This window comes from Cucumis melo, chromosome 10 (genome assembly GCF_025177605.1).
Source record: "Cucumis melo cultivar AY chromosome 10, USDA_Cmelo_AY_1.0, whole genome shotgun sequence".
Classification (NCBI taxonomy): Eukaryota; Viridiplantae; Streptophyta; class Magnoliopsida; order Cucurbitales; family Cucurbitaceae; genus Cucumis; species Cucumis melo.
In genome coordinates, this window is record NC_066866.1 from 8,611,075 (window position 1) to 8,626,854 (window position 15,780).

Consider the following 15,780-nt stretch of genomic DNA (forward strand, 5'->3'; position numbering starts at 1 on the left):
TTGAAGGAAAATCTGAGGATGGCACAAAATAGAATGAAAAAACAAGCGGATTTACACCGTAGAGAACTGAAATTCAAGGTAGGAGATGAGGTTTATCTGAAGTTGCGACCTTATAGGCAGCGATCATTGGCAAGAAAACGTTGTGAAAAATTAGCCCCAAAGTTCTATGGACCTTACCGGATTGTTGAGGAGATTGGGGAAGTAGCTTATCGTCTAAACCTCCCACCCGAGGCCATCATACACAATGTATTTCACGTATCGCAACTTAAATTGAAAATGGGAAATTCACACCAAGTGCAGCATATGCCACCCGCGTTGACCGAAGAATTTGAGTTACAAGTTGAACCTGAAGCAGTTTTGGGAATCCGTTGGAATACAGATATTGGAGCCAACGAATGGTTAATTAAGTGGAAGGGGTTATCGGACAGTGAAGCGACTTGGGAACCCGTTGGGGCAATGAACCAACAATACCCTTCTTTTCACCTTGAGGACAAGGTGAACTTTGAACCCACCGGTATTGTAAGACCCCCTATCATAAATACGTATAGACGTAGAGGAAGGAAATCCAATATCCATATCGACAGCCCGGCCCAAGACAAGAATGAATAACGAATAGGCTGAGAGAAGGGGTGGGACCCACTAACAACAAAGAGGGGAATATTTAAGGAATGTTTAGGGATTGCTGAAGGCAGGTTTTATTTTGAGAGACGGCTGCTGTGGAGGCTGAAGGGAGACACCAGCATCTCTAATTGCTGGAATTCTGCTACTGTTTATTTTGTTGTTATTTTCTTTCCGTTAGCTCGCTCTTTGTTTGAGTTGTCTAAGCTTTCTTGTGAACTCATTCTCCCTTTATATAAATAAAGAATCCACAGAGTGCTGCCTCTGTTTCTTGTAGTTTGTTGGGTTTTTCTGAGTGCAGGTGAAGGTTCCTAACAGAAAAATGAAGAGAGGGGGGGGGGGGTGAGAATAGATAAAAGAAGAAACGACAAGAATATTAAGGACCAATAGGATTGAAGCGTTGGAAAAGCTGAGATGCGTAAGATGCTGATTAGTGGCTATTTTAATATGACGTGGCTTATTTCTATTGTTGGGTTATTGTATCCTCTCTGTACCTAATTATTGCTCTCTCTCTTTGGTCCTTTTTACTTGGGAAATTGCCAAAAATAGGTTAAAAAAAGAGATTTAAATGAATTTTGGGACAAGTTTTCAAAAGAAAGACTTTTAGGACAATTTGGGTGTGAATAGACAAAAATGCCCTTCATTAAATTTCTATCGCTCTCTATTGATTGTTTCGCCTACCCACGTTCGCTTTCCCTTCTCTTTCGCATAGAACACCTGAAGTAAAAAAAAAAAAAACATCTCCTTTCTTTGGCTTTTCAAATTTCCCGCTCTGCTCTTCGAAGATACTCCGACTGTTCGTCTGTCGTCGGTCCTCCAGTGCATTTCGTCGCTTCTCCTTTTCGAACCTAAGAATCAACTTTGAGCGTGTTCTCTTATTTCAGTGAGTTTTATCTGTAACCCATTTTCAATATATTTGCTTTTTCTTGGCTTGAATCATGACATCGACTTCAACATCGACCGACGGACCCTTCTACAAGATTAATCCTTCCCATCATTTTTATTCCCTAGTAAGCTGTTTGTCTCATTTGGAAAAGACAACACATAATATTAAGGCCAAACTCAAACCCGATCAATTAGCCTTATTTAGGAAAACAAAGTTTGGGCACTTTTTGGACCTAAATATTGTCTTCAATGGGCCACTCATCCACTACTTACTGTTAAGGGAGGTGGAAGATGAAGGAAAGGATTCTATAAGTTTCCTACTAGGGGGCGTTGTTTGTACTTTCGGTAGGAGAGAGTTTAACATCGTAACTGGACTATGGGGTCCTAAAGAGGACTATATTCAGTTGGGTGGGAACAGTCGACTGTTGGAGAAGTTTTTCAAAGACAAGGACTGTGTTTACGTTAGCGACTTAGAAGATATATTTTTGGAATACGAGGGTGATGACGATGATATCGTCAAATTAGCTTTAGTCTACTTTATAGAGATATCTTTGTTGGGAAAAGATAGGCGAACCAAAGTGGACATTGGTTTTTTGAAGATTGCTGATGATTGGAATTCATTTAATAATTATGATTGGGGTCGGATTGTTTTTGTACGCACGCTAAGTGCATTGAAAAGAGCCTTGGACAAGCAATATGCCAAGGGAAAGAAGAAATCAACACAGACAAAAAAATATACTATCAATGGATTTCCGCATGCATTACAGGTATTTGACTTCTTACTTCTTACTTCAAAACTTTAAAAAGATCGTTTAGTTATTTGAAACGATCGTTTAGTTATTTTAAACGATCGTTTAGTTATTTAAACGATCGTTTAGTTCTTTTTAACGATCGTTTAGTTATGTTAAATGATCGTATAGTTGTTTTCAAACGATTGTATAACCACTTGTTTATATATCTATATATATCTTGTGGCACTTTCTAAACTTGTTTGTCAAATGTGGAATAGGTTTGGGCATATGAGTCTATACCAACCATCATTGGATGTGGTGTAGATAAAGTAAACGATCATGCCATACCACGAATGCTGAGGTGGGTGTGCCAACAATCACCAAAGTCCCAAACTATAAGCCAGGTGTTTGACTCGCCAATGGTAAGTAGCAAGCAATAGTAACTTACTTAAGGATCGCGTGATTTTGTGCTTATTTCTTTGTCCTAAATACATTTGCCTTTTTCTATTTGCAGTTTATAATTAAGGCGGTCATTGAGATGACACCTGAAGAGGAGCAATTGAAAATTGCTTCAGGTGAACTTTTTGAAAACTTCCGCTCATCTACCATTATTCAGTCGAAGAATGGTGGTTCAAAAAGAGTACGAGAAGTTGTTAACGATGAAGATGAGTTGAAAAAGAGTAAGAAACAGAAGTCCAAGATTAAGATGAAAAAGGCTATTCGAAATCTCCAAGATCGAGTAGCGGTTGTTGAAGGCCAACTTAATACTATAAAATCCGATATTGACGAATTGAAGGGCCTGATGTCAACCATATTGAAGCACATTGGACTTCAAAGAAAGGTTAGGAATGAAACTGTTAAGTGTATTCACGTTAGTTGTTTCATATTTGGTAACCATGTTCTCGCTAATTCATTTTGAGGTTCCATAGGGTGACGAAGGGGACCACAAGGTGTCCGAAGGCTTGGAGGATGAACACATTGAAGTTAAAAAGAAGGTTTGGTTCCATGTTCATGCTAATATTGATGTTTAATTTCTATCATTATATACACTAATGCATTATGAGCTTCCATAGGGTGACGAAGATGTGTTGGAGAAGAAGGTTGATATTGGTTTAGAGGAGCCAATAGATGTCGTTGACGATGAGGACGTCATAGAGATAGAACCATTTCTCACTCAACGACCACACGTTCGGCCCGCCCGTAGGAAGCGTGCAAGTGTTTACCTATCAACCCCATTCACAACTCTACCTAAACGGTCTCTGACATCAACCACCAGCACCTCTGAGTCTGAAGCAATTGTTTATGATCCTATGCACAAAATACTTGACGTCCATTTAGATAGACTTCGAGCGTGGATTACAGACAAGCGTACAGACGATGAGCTGCGTGAAACCTTTCATGGGAAAAAATCGAAGGCTTTTTTCAGAGACTTGTTTATGTGTCGCCGGTGGTTGTCGGATGAGGTATGGGATTATCTTATCATTTATGCAATTATAATTTTATCATTGTTATGGTTCTATACATTTACTGCTTACTTTTGTTTGTATTAGCATTTGGATGCACTTTTTCTTTTCATTCGCTTGAAGATTAAGGCAGCCGGGATACCTTCTTCTCAGAACTTCACAACTGCGGACACAATCTTTATGGTTTGTAATCGTCTCGTTACTTTATGTATGTATTTGCGTTTGATATTTGTCTTTCGGTCTGATATTTGCGTTTGTATGTTTTTCTTTGCAGCGCATTTTAGTTTCGAAGTGGCCCCTATACAAAGAATGTATTAAAGAGAATCGCCCGTTTGACTGGGACGAAGAGTATAGGTTGGTTGACTATGTTGTCGGGTCAAAAGTGGACTTCCAAGATCCTTGGGCAAGTGTTGATTACGTTTACTCTCCATTCAATGTCCATGGCAACCATTGGGTTCTATTATGCTTGGATTTGGTAAGTTGTCAAGTGAAGGTATGGGATTCGCTTCCGTCACTTACAACTGCCGAAGAGATGACAAACATATTACTGCCCATTCGACAGTTGGTGCCAAAGTTGTTAGATAGTACTGGCTTCTTTGATAGGAGAGGTAGATCATCGACATACAAGGAACCTTGGCCAGTTGTCATTGTTGACCCAATTCCACTTCAACGAAATAATTGTGATTGTGGCGTATTCGCAATTAAGTATTTTGAGTACATAGCTGCTGGTGTTGGTTTAGATACATTATGTCAAGAAAACATGTCATACTTTAGAAAACAATTAGCATTTCAAGTATGGACCAACACTCCTATGTATTGAAATATTAACATAAATCACAAGTATCAATTGGCTGTTCTATTATTGTGTATGTTGCATTTCAATTAGTAGTATCGATTATTCTCTATGTTGCAAAACTACTTGTAGCTAAACGATCGCTGAATTTTTTTATGATTTTAAGAATATCGTTTAGACTTTACCAAACGATCGTTTAGACTGTACCAAACGATCGTTTAGACTTTACCAAACGATCGTTTAGACTTTACTAAACGATCGCTTAATATTTTGACGTTTATTAAGAAGATCGTTTAGACATCGTTTATTAAGAAGATCGTTTACACTTACCGAACGATCGTTTAGACTTTACCAAACGATCGTTTAGACTTTACTAAACGATCGCTTAATATTTTGACATTTATTAAGAAGATCGTTTAGACATCGTTTATTAAGAAGATCGTTTATACATATGTGCGCGATGAGTATTTCTCTACACGAATATTTTGTGATATGTATCTAAACGAATACAAATATTAACTCAAATATTCTTTCTCAATTTTGGTCGCGTTTAATTGAAAATATCACAAAGTATTTATTTTATAACAAAGTTTAAAATTATAATATGTTATTCTCTCTATAAAAATTACATAAAAAAATTATATAAACGAATACAAATATTAACAAAAGTATTTATTGGCCCAAAGTTCCAGCACATATTGTTGTCTAAACAGTTTCATGTTTGGCACAGTTAGACAACCAAGGTCACTAGCAGTTACAAGGCATTCAACAAATTTGGTACAGAAAATTCCACAATCCAATGAACGCCCTTTCTGTAATGTGGCCTTCGATCTGCGTATTGGCCAAGGGCCATATGTGAAACGATCTGAATGGAGGTTGACTCCAATTGCAATCGCGAGTGAGGCAATGCATCGTGCAGGCATTTGAAGAGCTTCATCAACAAGTTTCTGCTCAACATAATTTGGCATTGAGTCGAACACGTAGATCCTGCATTTTCTCATATCAGCTGCAATAGCCAACCAGTGTTCTTTTATGTTGATGCAGGTAATCACGTAGTTGACATCTCCCCACCCTGGTATGTCGTTGTAATCACCAACAGCAGTGTTGAAATAGTATTCGACATCTTTTTCTGTCCATATACTTAGGTGTGCTGTTGGGTCTGTCCATTCAGCTTTCTTATTATCTGGTGTCACCAGATGAGTATCAAAAATGTGGTTCCAAACAATGCAGTCTGGTTTATTGATTCCAGTCTTCAAGAACAAGTCAAAATTTAATCAGAATATAATGATGCAGTTTAACTTGTATACAAAAAAAAAATTAAAGAATAACAACTTACCAGAAAAGAGGAATGTAATATTCTAAAAGAACGCTTGCAATGGTGCTTGAGATGCAACATTTTATTCTGCAAGTGGGCGAATAGCAGATCCAATGTCTACAAAGAAAAAATAAACGATCGTTTAATGAATGAAAGGAGAGGATAAGCGATCGCATAAGAAATGTACATGTGATCGTTTACGTAGTAAGCGATCGTGTAATATTAACTTAACGATCGTTTAGTTAATAGAAGCGATCGTTTAGTTAATAGAAGCGATCGTATATCAAATATAAGCGATCGTTTGGGAAGAGTACTTACGTCTCCATGTACCCATGTGTTTTCTTCAAGCTGTCTGAAAAAGTCTTTCTTTCTGGTTGTGGAGACTACTTTCCTTTCTTCATGGGTTGTTTTTCTTGATTTTTTCCATTGCAAGTATTCCTTCCATAATTTTGGATCCACTTTCCACATCGGATTATATGGATCTACTTCTCTGATTTCCACATCTGGGACAGGTGTTGTAGATACTGATATGATCTGAGCAGATGTTGTGGGTGGATTACCTTGTTCATCTTCATGTTGCACCTCTTTATTTGCTATTTTACATAGCTTTCTTCTCTTTATTGGTTTTTCTTCCACATCTTTATCAGGCACAGTTACTGGTTCTTTTTCAACCAAAGTAACTGCTTCATCATTTTTTTTCATCTCAACCTGTTTTTTTGTTGTTTCCTGCAATGTAATCGTATTAAACAAGTAACAAACTATTCATTCAAACGACTACAAATTTGTTGTGTATACATACCAGTTGAGATTCTTCATTTACAATTTGTACAGTTTGATCCATTGGAGCCAATTCACAAAGTGCAAGAGGTTGGCTCACATATGGAAGGGTAGTAATCATCTGTGGCAGGTCTGATTCTTTCTGAATTTGATGACTTAGACTATCCGATATATCTCTTATAGTCATTAGCAAGTCTGCATCCCTACCGTCTATGCTTATATCACTACCACGTTCCTCTTCATGTTCCCTAAACAAAATGAGAAGAAACATGAGAATAAGAAAAAAAAATACAATTGTTAGGTATTTATAAACTAGTAAACAATGAATGAAATGTTAACCTTTGGGTTTCCTCTTGACGTTCAGTATGTTGTTCTTCAGTAGGTTGTTGTTGAGTATGTTGTTCTTGAACAACATACTCATTGTCATTCTGATCAGTATGATCATTCCCTTGATTTTCAGTTTGATTCTAACAAACAAATAAAAACGAACATAAAATTAAAAAAATAATGTATTGTTAAACCATCGTGTATATAAAAGTAAACGATCGCGTAACTTTGATAAACGATCGTCTATCGAAGTTAAACGATCGAGTAACTTTGATAAACGATCGTCTATCAAAGTTATACGATCGTTTATCTAATGTATGATGAAAACAAATTTTACCTGGACCAATCTCTCCAGCATCTGCTTCATTTCATACAGCTCCAATGACTGCTTTGTGATTGTGTCATCCATCCTACAGACTATAGAAGTCAGTGTGGATAAATCCTTACGAACTTCTTTTATTTCCTTCTTCAGTTTCTTGTAGGATTTTGAATGACTTCGTTCTTCTTTGTCATTGGACTTCTTTGATCTGAAATGTTTCTTCTTGGTGATTGGATGCATTTCAGACTCCTCAGCCACTGTTTGACTTTGTTCCCTTTGGGGTGAGAGTTGTTCTCTTTGTGGAGATGAGTCTGATTGCTCCAATGATTTGTTGTTCATTGCTCCCTAAAACCGAGAAACAGATTCCATCTGCGTTACCGTCTTCAGGTATCTGCCTCAGCAAGAAATGATGGATCAACTGGCCGTTGAATACCATGTTCACATTCAGCAATGGACCAAAAATTGTTTTTTCGAACATTTGCAGCTGGTCCTTGGTCAGTTTATCCTTAATAAGACTGCCAATCTTGTGCACTTGGCATGACACAGTGGCAGGGAAATACTTTTCGCTAGGTACAGCCATCCTGAAATGAATATAATATATTGAAGACAGAAGTCGAACCCGAAACCCTAAACGCTTCACAATAATAATATAAGAACACAGTGATAGTTTTTGAAGACAGAAGTTGAAACGTTTGAAATATAAACAAAGGAAAAGTGTAACGTTATAGTAGGAAAAGTTCGGGAAAATACCTTTTAACGTTGACGAAAACTATGGACTGAGACAAAAATGGTCTGAGAGAACAATGGACTGAGAGAAAACGAAGGTGTGATCAGTGCGGTTGTGTATTGCGTAGTGACGAAAAACGAAAAGTGAGAAGGCGGAACGTATATATATATCGGTCGTTTTTACCAAAGGGGCAATATTGTAAATTCGCATACTTTTTTTGAAATGTTGAATCGCGGTTGTAAACAATTCGCGGGTGTCTTTCGTTGTTTCAAAAGATCGTTTAGTTTATGTAAACGATCGTTTAGTTTTTTATAGTCGATCGTTTAGTTAATTTCAAACGATCGATTGGTTGTTTTAAACGATCGTTTAGTTTTGTTCGACCAATCGTTTAGTTTTGTTTAACTGATCGTTTAGTTAATTTCAAGGTATCGATTGGTTGTTTTAAACGATCGTTTAGTTTTGTTTGACCAATCGTTTAGTTTTGTTTCACCGATCGTTTAGTTTTGTTTTAAACTATCGTTTAGTTGTTTTCAAACGATCGTTTGGTTGTTCTTAACCGATCGTTTAGTTATTTTTAAACGATCGTTTACATATTTTTAAACGAACATTTAGTTATTTTTAAACGATCATAAAACCAGTGTTTGTGTTCTTAAATGAATAAGTCAATCGTTATTTTCGTCTTCTTCATCCATTTGGACGCACAGAAAGTAAGAATGTTGGGACAAATCATTAAGAAAACACATCATTAACAAACATTCATTAATTAGTGTAATACTTGGTACATTGGTAGGGAAATTTCTAATCTTGTATGCTCGACTTGTCGGTATATGAAATTGGATTGGTACACGTTAATCTGTTGTGACCTATTTGTTTACACCGACCACACTTATGCAATTTCGGAGCTTCACCAACACTTGGAATCCTCTTTTTCTTCGGTCGACCAACTCTTTTGACTACTTTTGGAGGTAAAACAGTCATATGTACGTAGTCTTCGCTTGTCTTCCAATCTGACTGATTCCCAACTGGGTAGACGGCCTCCGCATATGCAGCCAACAAACATTCATTAGTGTAATAATTAGCACATAAACTATAAACATTTATATTACGAACCCGTGCTGCAGCAATGGCATGTGAGCATGGTAGTTGCTCAGCTTGAAACTCCTTGCAAGTGCATTCTTTAGTCTGAAGGTTTACGACCTCCTCCTTATCTAAATCTTTGACATGAAATTGGTAACAGTCAATTGGGTTGACCTTCATTGTCAAAGCTCCTTCTTGTTTCTTTTGAATAACTAACTCTGCCCATTTGGTCAATGTAGACGTCACTTTAATGCCTTCTTCTCGACGCTCCCAAAACCAACGTTGTAGCAAAGCTCGAACATTTTCAAGGAATGAAGCAATAGGCAAATCTCTAGGTTCTTTCAGTATAGAATTCATGGACTCCGCTATATTTGTTGTCATCATGTTATACCGTCTTCCTGGGCAGTGAACACGAGACCATCGTGCTATTCCAACATCATTTAAATATTTCCCTGAACCATTAGGAAATGAAAGAAGATGTCTCCACGCTTCAACAAACGTTGATTCACGATATGTTCTCGATGCATTATAAAACAAAGTAGCAACCGTGTCATTCTTATATTTATCATGCAAATTTTGACTCAAATGTTGGACACAAAGGCCGTGGAATGCAGATGGGAAAACTGATGAAATACCCTTGGCGAAGCATGTTTTCCGATCTGTCACAAAGCCTAGATTAGGCACCTCCCCTATTGCACCTTTCAATTTTTCTAAGAACCACTGTATTGAGTCATCTGTTTCTCTATCAACTACTCCAAAGGCTAGAGGATAGATCTGATTGTTACCATCTAAACAAACGGCCACTATCAACTGACCCCGATATTTGTTCTTAAGAAATGTTCCGTCCATGACTATGACCGGTCTAATGCAATTTAAGAATCCTCTAACACATGCACCAACAGCCATAAAAAGATATTTAAAGAAACGATCATCTTCGAGTTCCATGTGAAATATTGTACCTGAATTTGTAAATTTGAGTGCTTCACCATATCTACGCAAAAGATTATATGACTCTTCAGGAGACCCTCGCACTCGTTCATATGCATTTTCTCTGGCACGCCATGCTTTCTCATAACTCATATTTATGCCATAGTCTTGCCTCATGTCTTCTATGATATCACGTGGTTTGTATATGCGACCGGGCCCCTTGAATTTGGACTTGATTAATTCTCCAACAACCCAAGATTTTGCTTGCCTATGGTCACGATTCAAAAACTCAAGAGAACATGAATGAACTTTCACATACTTTTTAATCTTGAATATATTTGAATCCTTCAGTCTAACCGCTCGCAATCTCCAACCACACTTGTTGTCGATGCATCTAACGAAAAGAACCTCTTTTGTAGACTTTTTTACTACAAACTGAAAATTTTTTTTCATTGCCAACACACTTAATCTCATTGACAAATCTCTCTTGCAAAAAAATATTTGTCCTACATCCAACTCTTCACTTGTAGAGCTTTCTTCCGACCAGCCACTTCCTTTTGTCTTCAACTTCCGACTAGAGGACCTGTAGTCAACTTTACCTTTTCCTTTGCAATCTTTTGTAGGAGCATCTCTTTGTTCTGGGATGTCAAACAATTCATTGTACATCTCAACTGACTCCAATGTAAAAGTATCATCTATTGAATGATATGACTCATATGATTCCCATATAGCCGAATTGGTCCCTATCATGTTATGACACAAGCCACCCTCGACTTCACCAATATCAACTTCATTCTCATCTAATCTATCCATTCCAATTGGAGGAGGATGAGGGTTTAAATTTTGAACTTGGTTGCTCCCAGATACTGAATTGTAATCTTTGTTTAACACTTTCATGCTTCGATTGCTTGTAGGCTCAAACGATAGGTATAGGGGGACCTCCAATGGATTTTCACTAAGAATATAAAACTTCAAATCACGGTCATTGCTTAACTCAAATGGAGGAGCTTCCTTTTCCCCTTTGATCTCATATATACATCTTATCTTTATGTCAAACTTTGTAGGGTCAACTTCTGCAAGGTCATATAGTTCAGACTGTAAATCTTTGTGTGTTATTTCTTTAGGGACAACAATGCCTTTTAACACTCCTCCTTCATATTTTCTTCGTCCCTCATCCCATTCACCACCGTGACGCACTAAAATCCGAACATGTGCCATCCTTAAACTACCTTAAGTACTTTTGTATCTTAAAAAATTGATTTGAACTTAAGAACCTACAAAATGCGTGCAAGATGTAAAGAAATGAATTAGGAGGTGTACCAATTTGATTTTGAAATAAATAGTGGAAGTTTGGAACGTGCGAGATGTGTGCGAGATACGTGCGAGATGTGTGCGAGATACGTGCGAGATAAAGCATGAGGGCCTAAGAGAGTTACTAAACATGCAAAGAATAGCTCTAAATGGATTAGGAGGTGTACCAAGTTGATTTTGAAATAAATAGTGAAAGTTCGGAACGTGCGAGATGTGTGCGAGATACGTGCGAGATACGTGCGAGATAAAGCATGAGGGCCTAAGAGAGTTACTAAACATGCAAAGAATAGCTCTAAATGGATTAGGAGGTGTACCAAGTTGATTTTGAAATAAATAGTGAAAGTTTGGAACGTGCGAGATACGTGCGAGATAAGTGCGAGATAAAAAAAAAATGCGAGATAAAAAAAAAAAACCTTAATTCCTTCTATTCCTATTGCTTACTCCTCCTCTATTTGATCCAACTAAATCCTCATCCTCTAGTTCAATTCATTTTTCACTAGCCATTGAACATTGAACTTTCTAAGAACCTAAAACCAAAATTTGACTAAACTAATTTACGGCAAATAAGTCCAATTCCAAAAACCAGACAATTACGGATGAAAATAGCACCAAATACCCTAACAAACATTTACTTACAGCAGATAAATTGAAAATCGGTTATACATGAAACTCACCTAAATAAGACGCTCGAAGTTGATTGAATGGTCCGAATAGGAGCGACGAAATGCACTGGACAACGACCGACGAAGGGCAAGCGACGAAGGGCAAGCGACGAAGGGCAAACGACGATGGGCAAGCGACGATGGGCAAGTGACGATGAACAACTGACGATGGCCGGAGTAGGTTCAAGTGTTCTACACGAAAGAAAAGAGAAGGGAAACGGAACTATACGCGAAAGAGAACGAATCAGAGAAGGGAAAGCAACGTGGAAGAGGGAAAGGAAAGGAAGGGCATTTTTGTCTATTCACACCCAAATTGTCCTAAAAGTCTTTCTTTTGAAAACTTGTCCCAAAATTCATTTAAATCTCTTTTTTTAACCTATTTTTGGCAATTTCCCTTTTTACTTCTCCCCCCTCAACTTCAAATAACCAATATATGTTTTACACTTTTTATATAATATAATATTATATCATTTCTTTTTCTTTTTCTTTTAACTCACCATAATATTTGGATTTATTTTACTCCCTTTATCAATTTATGATTTAATGTTTAGTATTTTCTTTTCTTTTCTTTTCTTTTTTTTTTTTTTTTTTTAATTTTAGGTATAACCATATACTTTCGTTATGTTTTAGTAGTTTTTTTCTTATTATATGGATTAAATCTCTCTAAGTATAATATTATATTGATAATTGTTAAAGTTTGGTGACTGATTCTTTTTTTTAATAATATAGAAGGTGAGAGAATCAAATTTAAGATATCGAGTTAAAAAACATATAAATTATTTAGGTTTATTTTACCAAAGTGAATTTTAGGATAAATTTATCATACATGATTTTTAGTTAATTTATTGTGTTTTAAGGAAATTAAGATAAAGAAATGTTTGTTACAATAATACTATCAAACTTAATGTTAGATACGATGACATGAGCTTAATTTAGTTTCGATTGAAAAAAAAAAGTTCTTCAAGTCCAGAGTTTATATTTCTCACATTATCAAATTTTCAATTTAATTTTCCATCTGAATATAAGAAAAAACAATGTAATATTGACTTTTAAGTTATTTAAATAAAATCTTGTTGACTTTGGATGTATTGATTACTAAATTATAATATTTAACTTATTTGCAATATTTTCGAACATATTTGTTAGAATGATTAGGTATTTGTAACTTAAAATATTAAATTGTTATTTATTTATTTAAGAGATCATATATAGAATTGCTATAATCAAATATGATGCAATATTTTAGGAGAAAAAAAAAATGTTCTTATATGAAACAAGCTAAGGCTTAATTATTTAAAAATGTGAAACACTATCTTCTATCAATAAAAATAGAATTTTGACTTATATCATTTCTCAATATTTTGGTTCGAGCGTGAAATTACATGCGACAAACACCACATCAGTATTGTGCTCTCTTTGAACATATCAATCAAGACATATTTAAATAAAAATATTCTCTAAAAAGATTTAAAAATGGTTAATCTGAATGTATTAATACATATTGTACCAACCTAATTTTGTTTGACCTTATTTATAATTAATTCAATTGCTATATTAATTTTTGCTTTAGTTTGACTAATTTTTTAATTAACTCACTTGTAAAAAAAAACTAGCCATTTTAAACTTTGAGCTTTTTTTATTTGCTATAAATAATCTCTTCCTCATCCAAAAAAAAAAAAAAAAAAAAACTTATAGATTTTTACAACCTCTATATCCCCTATTATTTATCCAAACCTCTAACCTCCATAGTCATTATTTCTCTTAGTCTTCATCTCTTCTTAAAAACAAAAAATCTACGACATCTATTTTGTTTTCTTTCTTATAAACTCTTAAATTTTCATCTTTCTCCTAAAAGCTCGATACAATATGAAAAATTCTTCACTCAAGAAAAACTTTAACTTAGGTCTCAATGATCCATACTTTAGATAACAAGAGAGAGTTTTAGTGTTTTGGATTTCGACTTTTTTTTTTTTTTTTTTAGTTTTTTCTCTTGTTTTTAGTTATTGTTCTTCTTATTTCTTAATTTTTCTCTCTCTTGTATTTATTTCTTTATTACTTTGTGAATTTCTTTCAAAGGTCTTTTAAAAGAAATAACAAAGTGGCAAAATATTTACACTAAAAATATCCTTTAGTTTTGGCTATTCTTTGGCACATGATCCTTTAAATTTCATTTGCAAGATACACAGTCAGATTTGATTGTTTAAACTAAATCTAAACAAATTTTTTTCAACTTTTTGGTACACGTTAAATGAGTAACCAAATTTAAAATTTTTCTTAAGACTCTTTGATAGACAATTCTTTAGATTTTACTACCCATTATTCCAACTATTCTTTTTCCCAATCTTTTATATGTTAATCAACCAAATAACAGTTTGAAAAAAAAAAATAGATCTTTCTTATATTTGGTATAAGATCTTGAACTAAATAAAAAAAATGACAGAATAAAAAAAAGATAGAAAGAAGGGCAAACCTGAAATATTTGAGAAATTAGCCGACATCATGACTTTCTTGATTTTGTTACACATGTCGTAAATATTTTGATATTTTGTTAGATTTATGAAAAATTCCTTTTCTTTCCTATACAAAATATATATATATATATATATATATATATATATATATATATATATATATATATATAAATATGTCCTTTTTTTTCATTTATTTTTAAACTTTATTATTTTTACATGTTTATCTTTTTTTTTTTTTATAATTAGCAGTTTTATTTATTTAATTTTTTTCTTTTCATTGTATTGGTTATTGTTTTTTTAGTATTTTCTCATTTTTAATATGTTATTTAATATTATACTTTTTTCCATTCTTTTCTGGTTAATTTAATATTTTATTGCTATGAGTTGTTTGAATTTTTTAGCATTTTCAATTATTTTTCTTAAAAAAAAAAACCAATGAAGGAATTTAGAAGATTTGAAAGTGCAATTTTTTAGAATTCTTGAGGTGAGGAAATTGATTAATTTCTAATATATTTTTGTTAAAATGTCAATATGTTATTTTATATTTACTTTGATTTTGATTTGTGATGATGTTTTTCTACTCTTGTTTTTACTCATCTAATTTTTTTTTATTAAGAATTATTTTGATTTTTATTTAAAATTTATAAATCTTTTTAATTAAAAATTTGAATGTTTTAAAATTCTTCTAATTTAAACTTTTCTGAGTTTGAAAATCGTTCACAAAACTCTTTATTTAAAATATTTAGAAATTTTTTCTAAGTTATAATTTTTTATGTTTTTTTAAAGGTTTAAAATTTAAATTACGATGGAATTTAAAAATTTGAGTATATGAATTTCTAACGTTCAAATTAATTATTGTTTAAAAAAACATCTCTTTACTAGAAGGTTATTCTTTTGACGGATTTTGAGAAATGCATACCAATTTCTCACTTTCTTTGATGTGAGAAAATTTCTTTAATCTAGTGTAATTTATAGTCTAAATTTCGGTATTGGTTTATTTTTAAGAAATTAAATAATATTTTTAATATAAGATTTGAAATTTGGCCATCATTTTCTAAACAGGTGTTGTGGCTTGGTATCGACACCTTTCTATTACACAAATGACTCATGAACTCAACTCTAGTTTTCTCAGACTATTTTTTATGATTTTATTTAAAAATATTTATGTGTCCAGTCACATCGTAAAAAATATTGGTGACAACTTCTTTTTTGTTTTGAAAATAATCATTTTAAAAATGTCAAATTGTTCTGCATCGTCTCAAGCACTTGGTGATACATGTGGCAGAGTATGTTATTAAATAATGTGAGTATATGGTTGAACAATGTATATTAGAGTGAAAATACCTCGCATCTTTAGGTGACCGTTCATTATGTCAT

The 15,780-nt window shown here is 34.1% G+C and overlaps 3 protein-coding genes across 3 annotated transcripts; 1 reads left to right on the forward strand and 2 right to left on the reverse strand.

Moving 5' to 3' along the window:
- The first annotated feature begins 2,755 nt into the window (after positions 1-2,755).
- LOC127151122 (uncharacterized) lies at positions 2,756-4,559 on the forward strand. The gene is made up of 5 exons (XM_051090518.1): positions 2,756-3,075; positions 3,164-3,229; positions 3,308-3,697; positions 3,785-3,880; positions 3,972-4,559. Exons 1-5 carry the CDS (start codon positions 2,773-2,775, stop codon positions 4,515-4,517), a joined length of 1,401 nt encoding a protein of 466 aa, XP_050946475.1. The 5' UTR covers positions 2,756-2,772; the 3' UTR covers positions 4,518-4,559.
- Positions 4,560-5,097: 538 nt separating this feature from the next.
- Positions 5,098-7,567, reverse strand: LOC127151370 (uncharacterized). The gene is made up of 6 exons (XM_051090941.1): positions 7,247-7,567; positions 6,922-7,049; positions 6,605-6,830; positions 6,124-6,531; positions 5,827-5,922; positions 5,098-5,740 (listed from the first exon to the last, which is right to left on the reverse strand). The coding sequence occupies exons 1-6, from the start codon at positions 7,565-7,567 to the stop codon at positions 5,150-5,152; spliced, it is 1,770 nt and encodes a 589-aa protein (XP_050946898.1). The 3' UTR covers positions 5,098-5,149.
- Positions 7,568-7,582: 15 nt separating this feature from the next.
- On the reverse strand, positions 7,583-11,184 carry LOC127151123 (uncharacterized). Its single transcript, XM_051090519.1, has 2 exons — positions 7,979-11,184; positions 7,583-7,809 (listed from the first exon to the last, which is right to left on the reverse strand). The coding sequence occupies exon 1, from the start codon at positions 11,175-11,177 to the stop codon at positions 8,754-8,756; it is 2,424 nt and encodes an 807-aa protein (XP_050946476.1). The 5' UTR covers positions 11,178-11,184; the 3' UTR covers positions 7,583-7,809; positions 7,979-8,753.
- Positions 11,185-15,780: the final 4,596 nt, after the last annotated feature.

Coding starts and splice junctions, on each gene's coding strand:
- LOC127151122 (XM_051090518.1), top strand. CDS start 2,773: ATGACACCTGAAGAGGAGCAATTGAAAATTGCTTCAGGTGAACTTTTT. Junction 3,230..3,307: donor ACATTGAAGTTAAAAAGAAG/GTTTGGTTCCAT, acceptor GAGCTTCCATAG/GGTGACGAAGATGTGTTGGA. Junction 3,881..3,971: donor CTGCGGACACAATCTTTATG/GTTTGTAATCGT, acceptor TTTTCTTTGCAG/CGCATTTTAGTTTCGAAGTG.
- LOC127151370 (XM_051090941.1), bottom strand. CDS start 7,567: ATGAACAACAAATCATTGGAGCAATCAGACTCATCTCCACAAAGAGAA. Junction 6,532..6,604: donor TAAATGAAGAATCTCAACTG/GTATGTATACAC, acceptor ATTACATTGCAG/GAAACAACAAAAAAACAGGT. Junction 5,923..6,123: donor ACACATGGGTACATGGAGAC/GTAAGTACTCTT, acceptor TTTTCTTTGTAG/ACATTGGATCTGCTATTCGC.
- LOC127151123 (XM_051090519.1), bottom strand. CDS start 11,177: ATGGCACATGTTCGGATTTTAGTGCGTCACGGTGGTGAATGGGATGAG.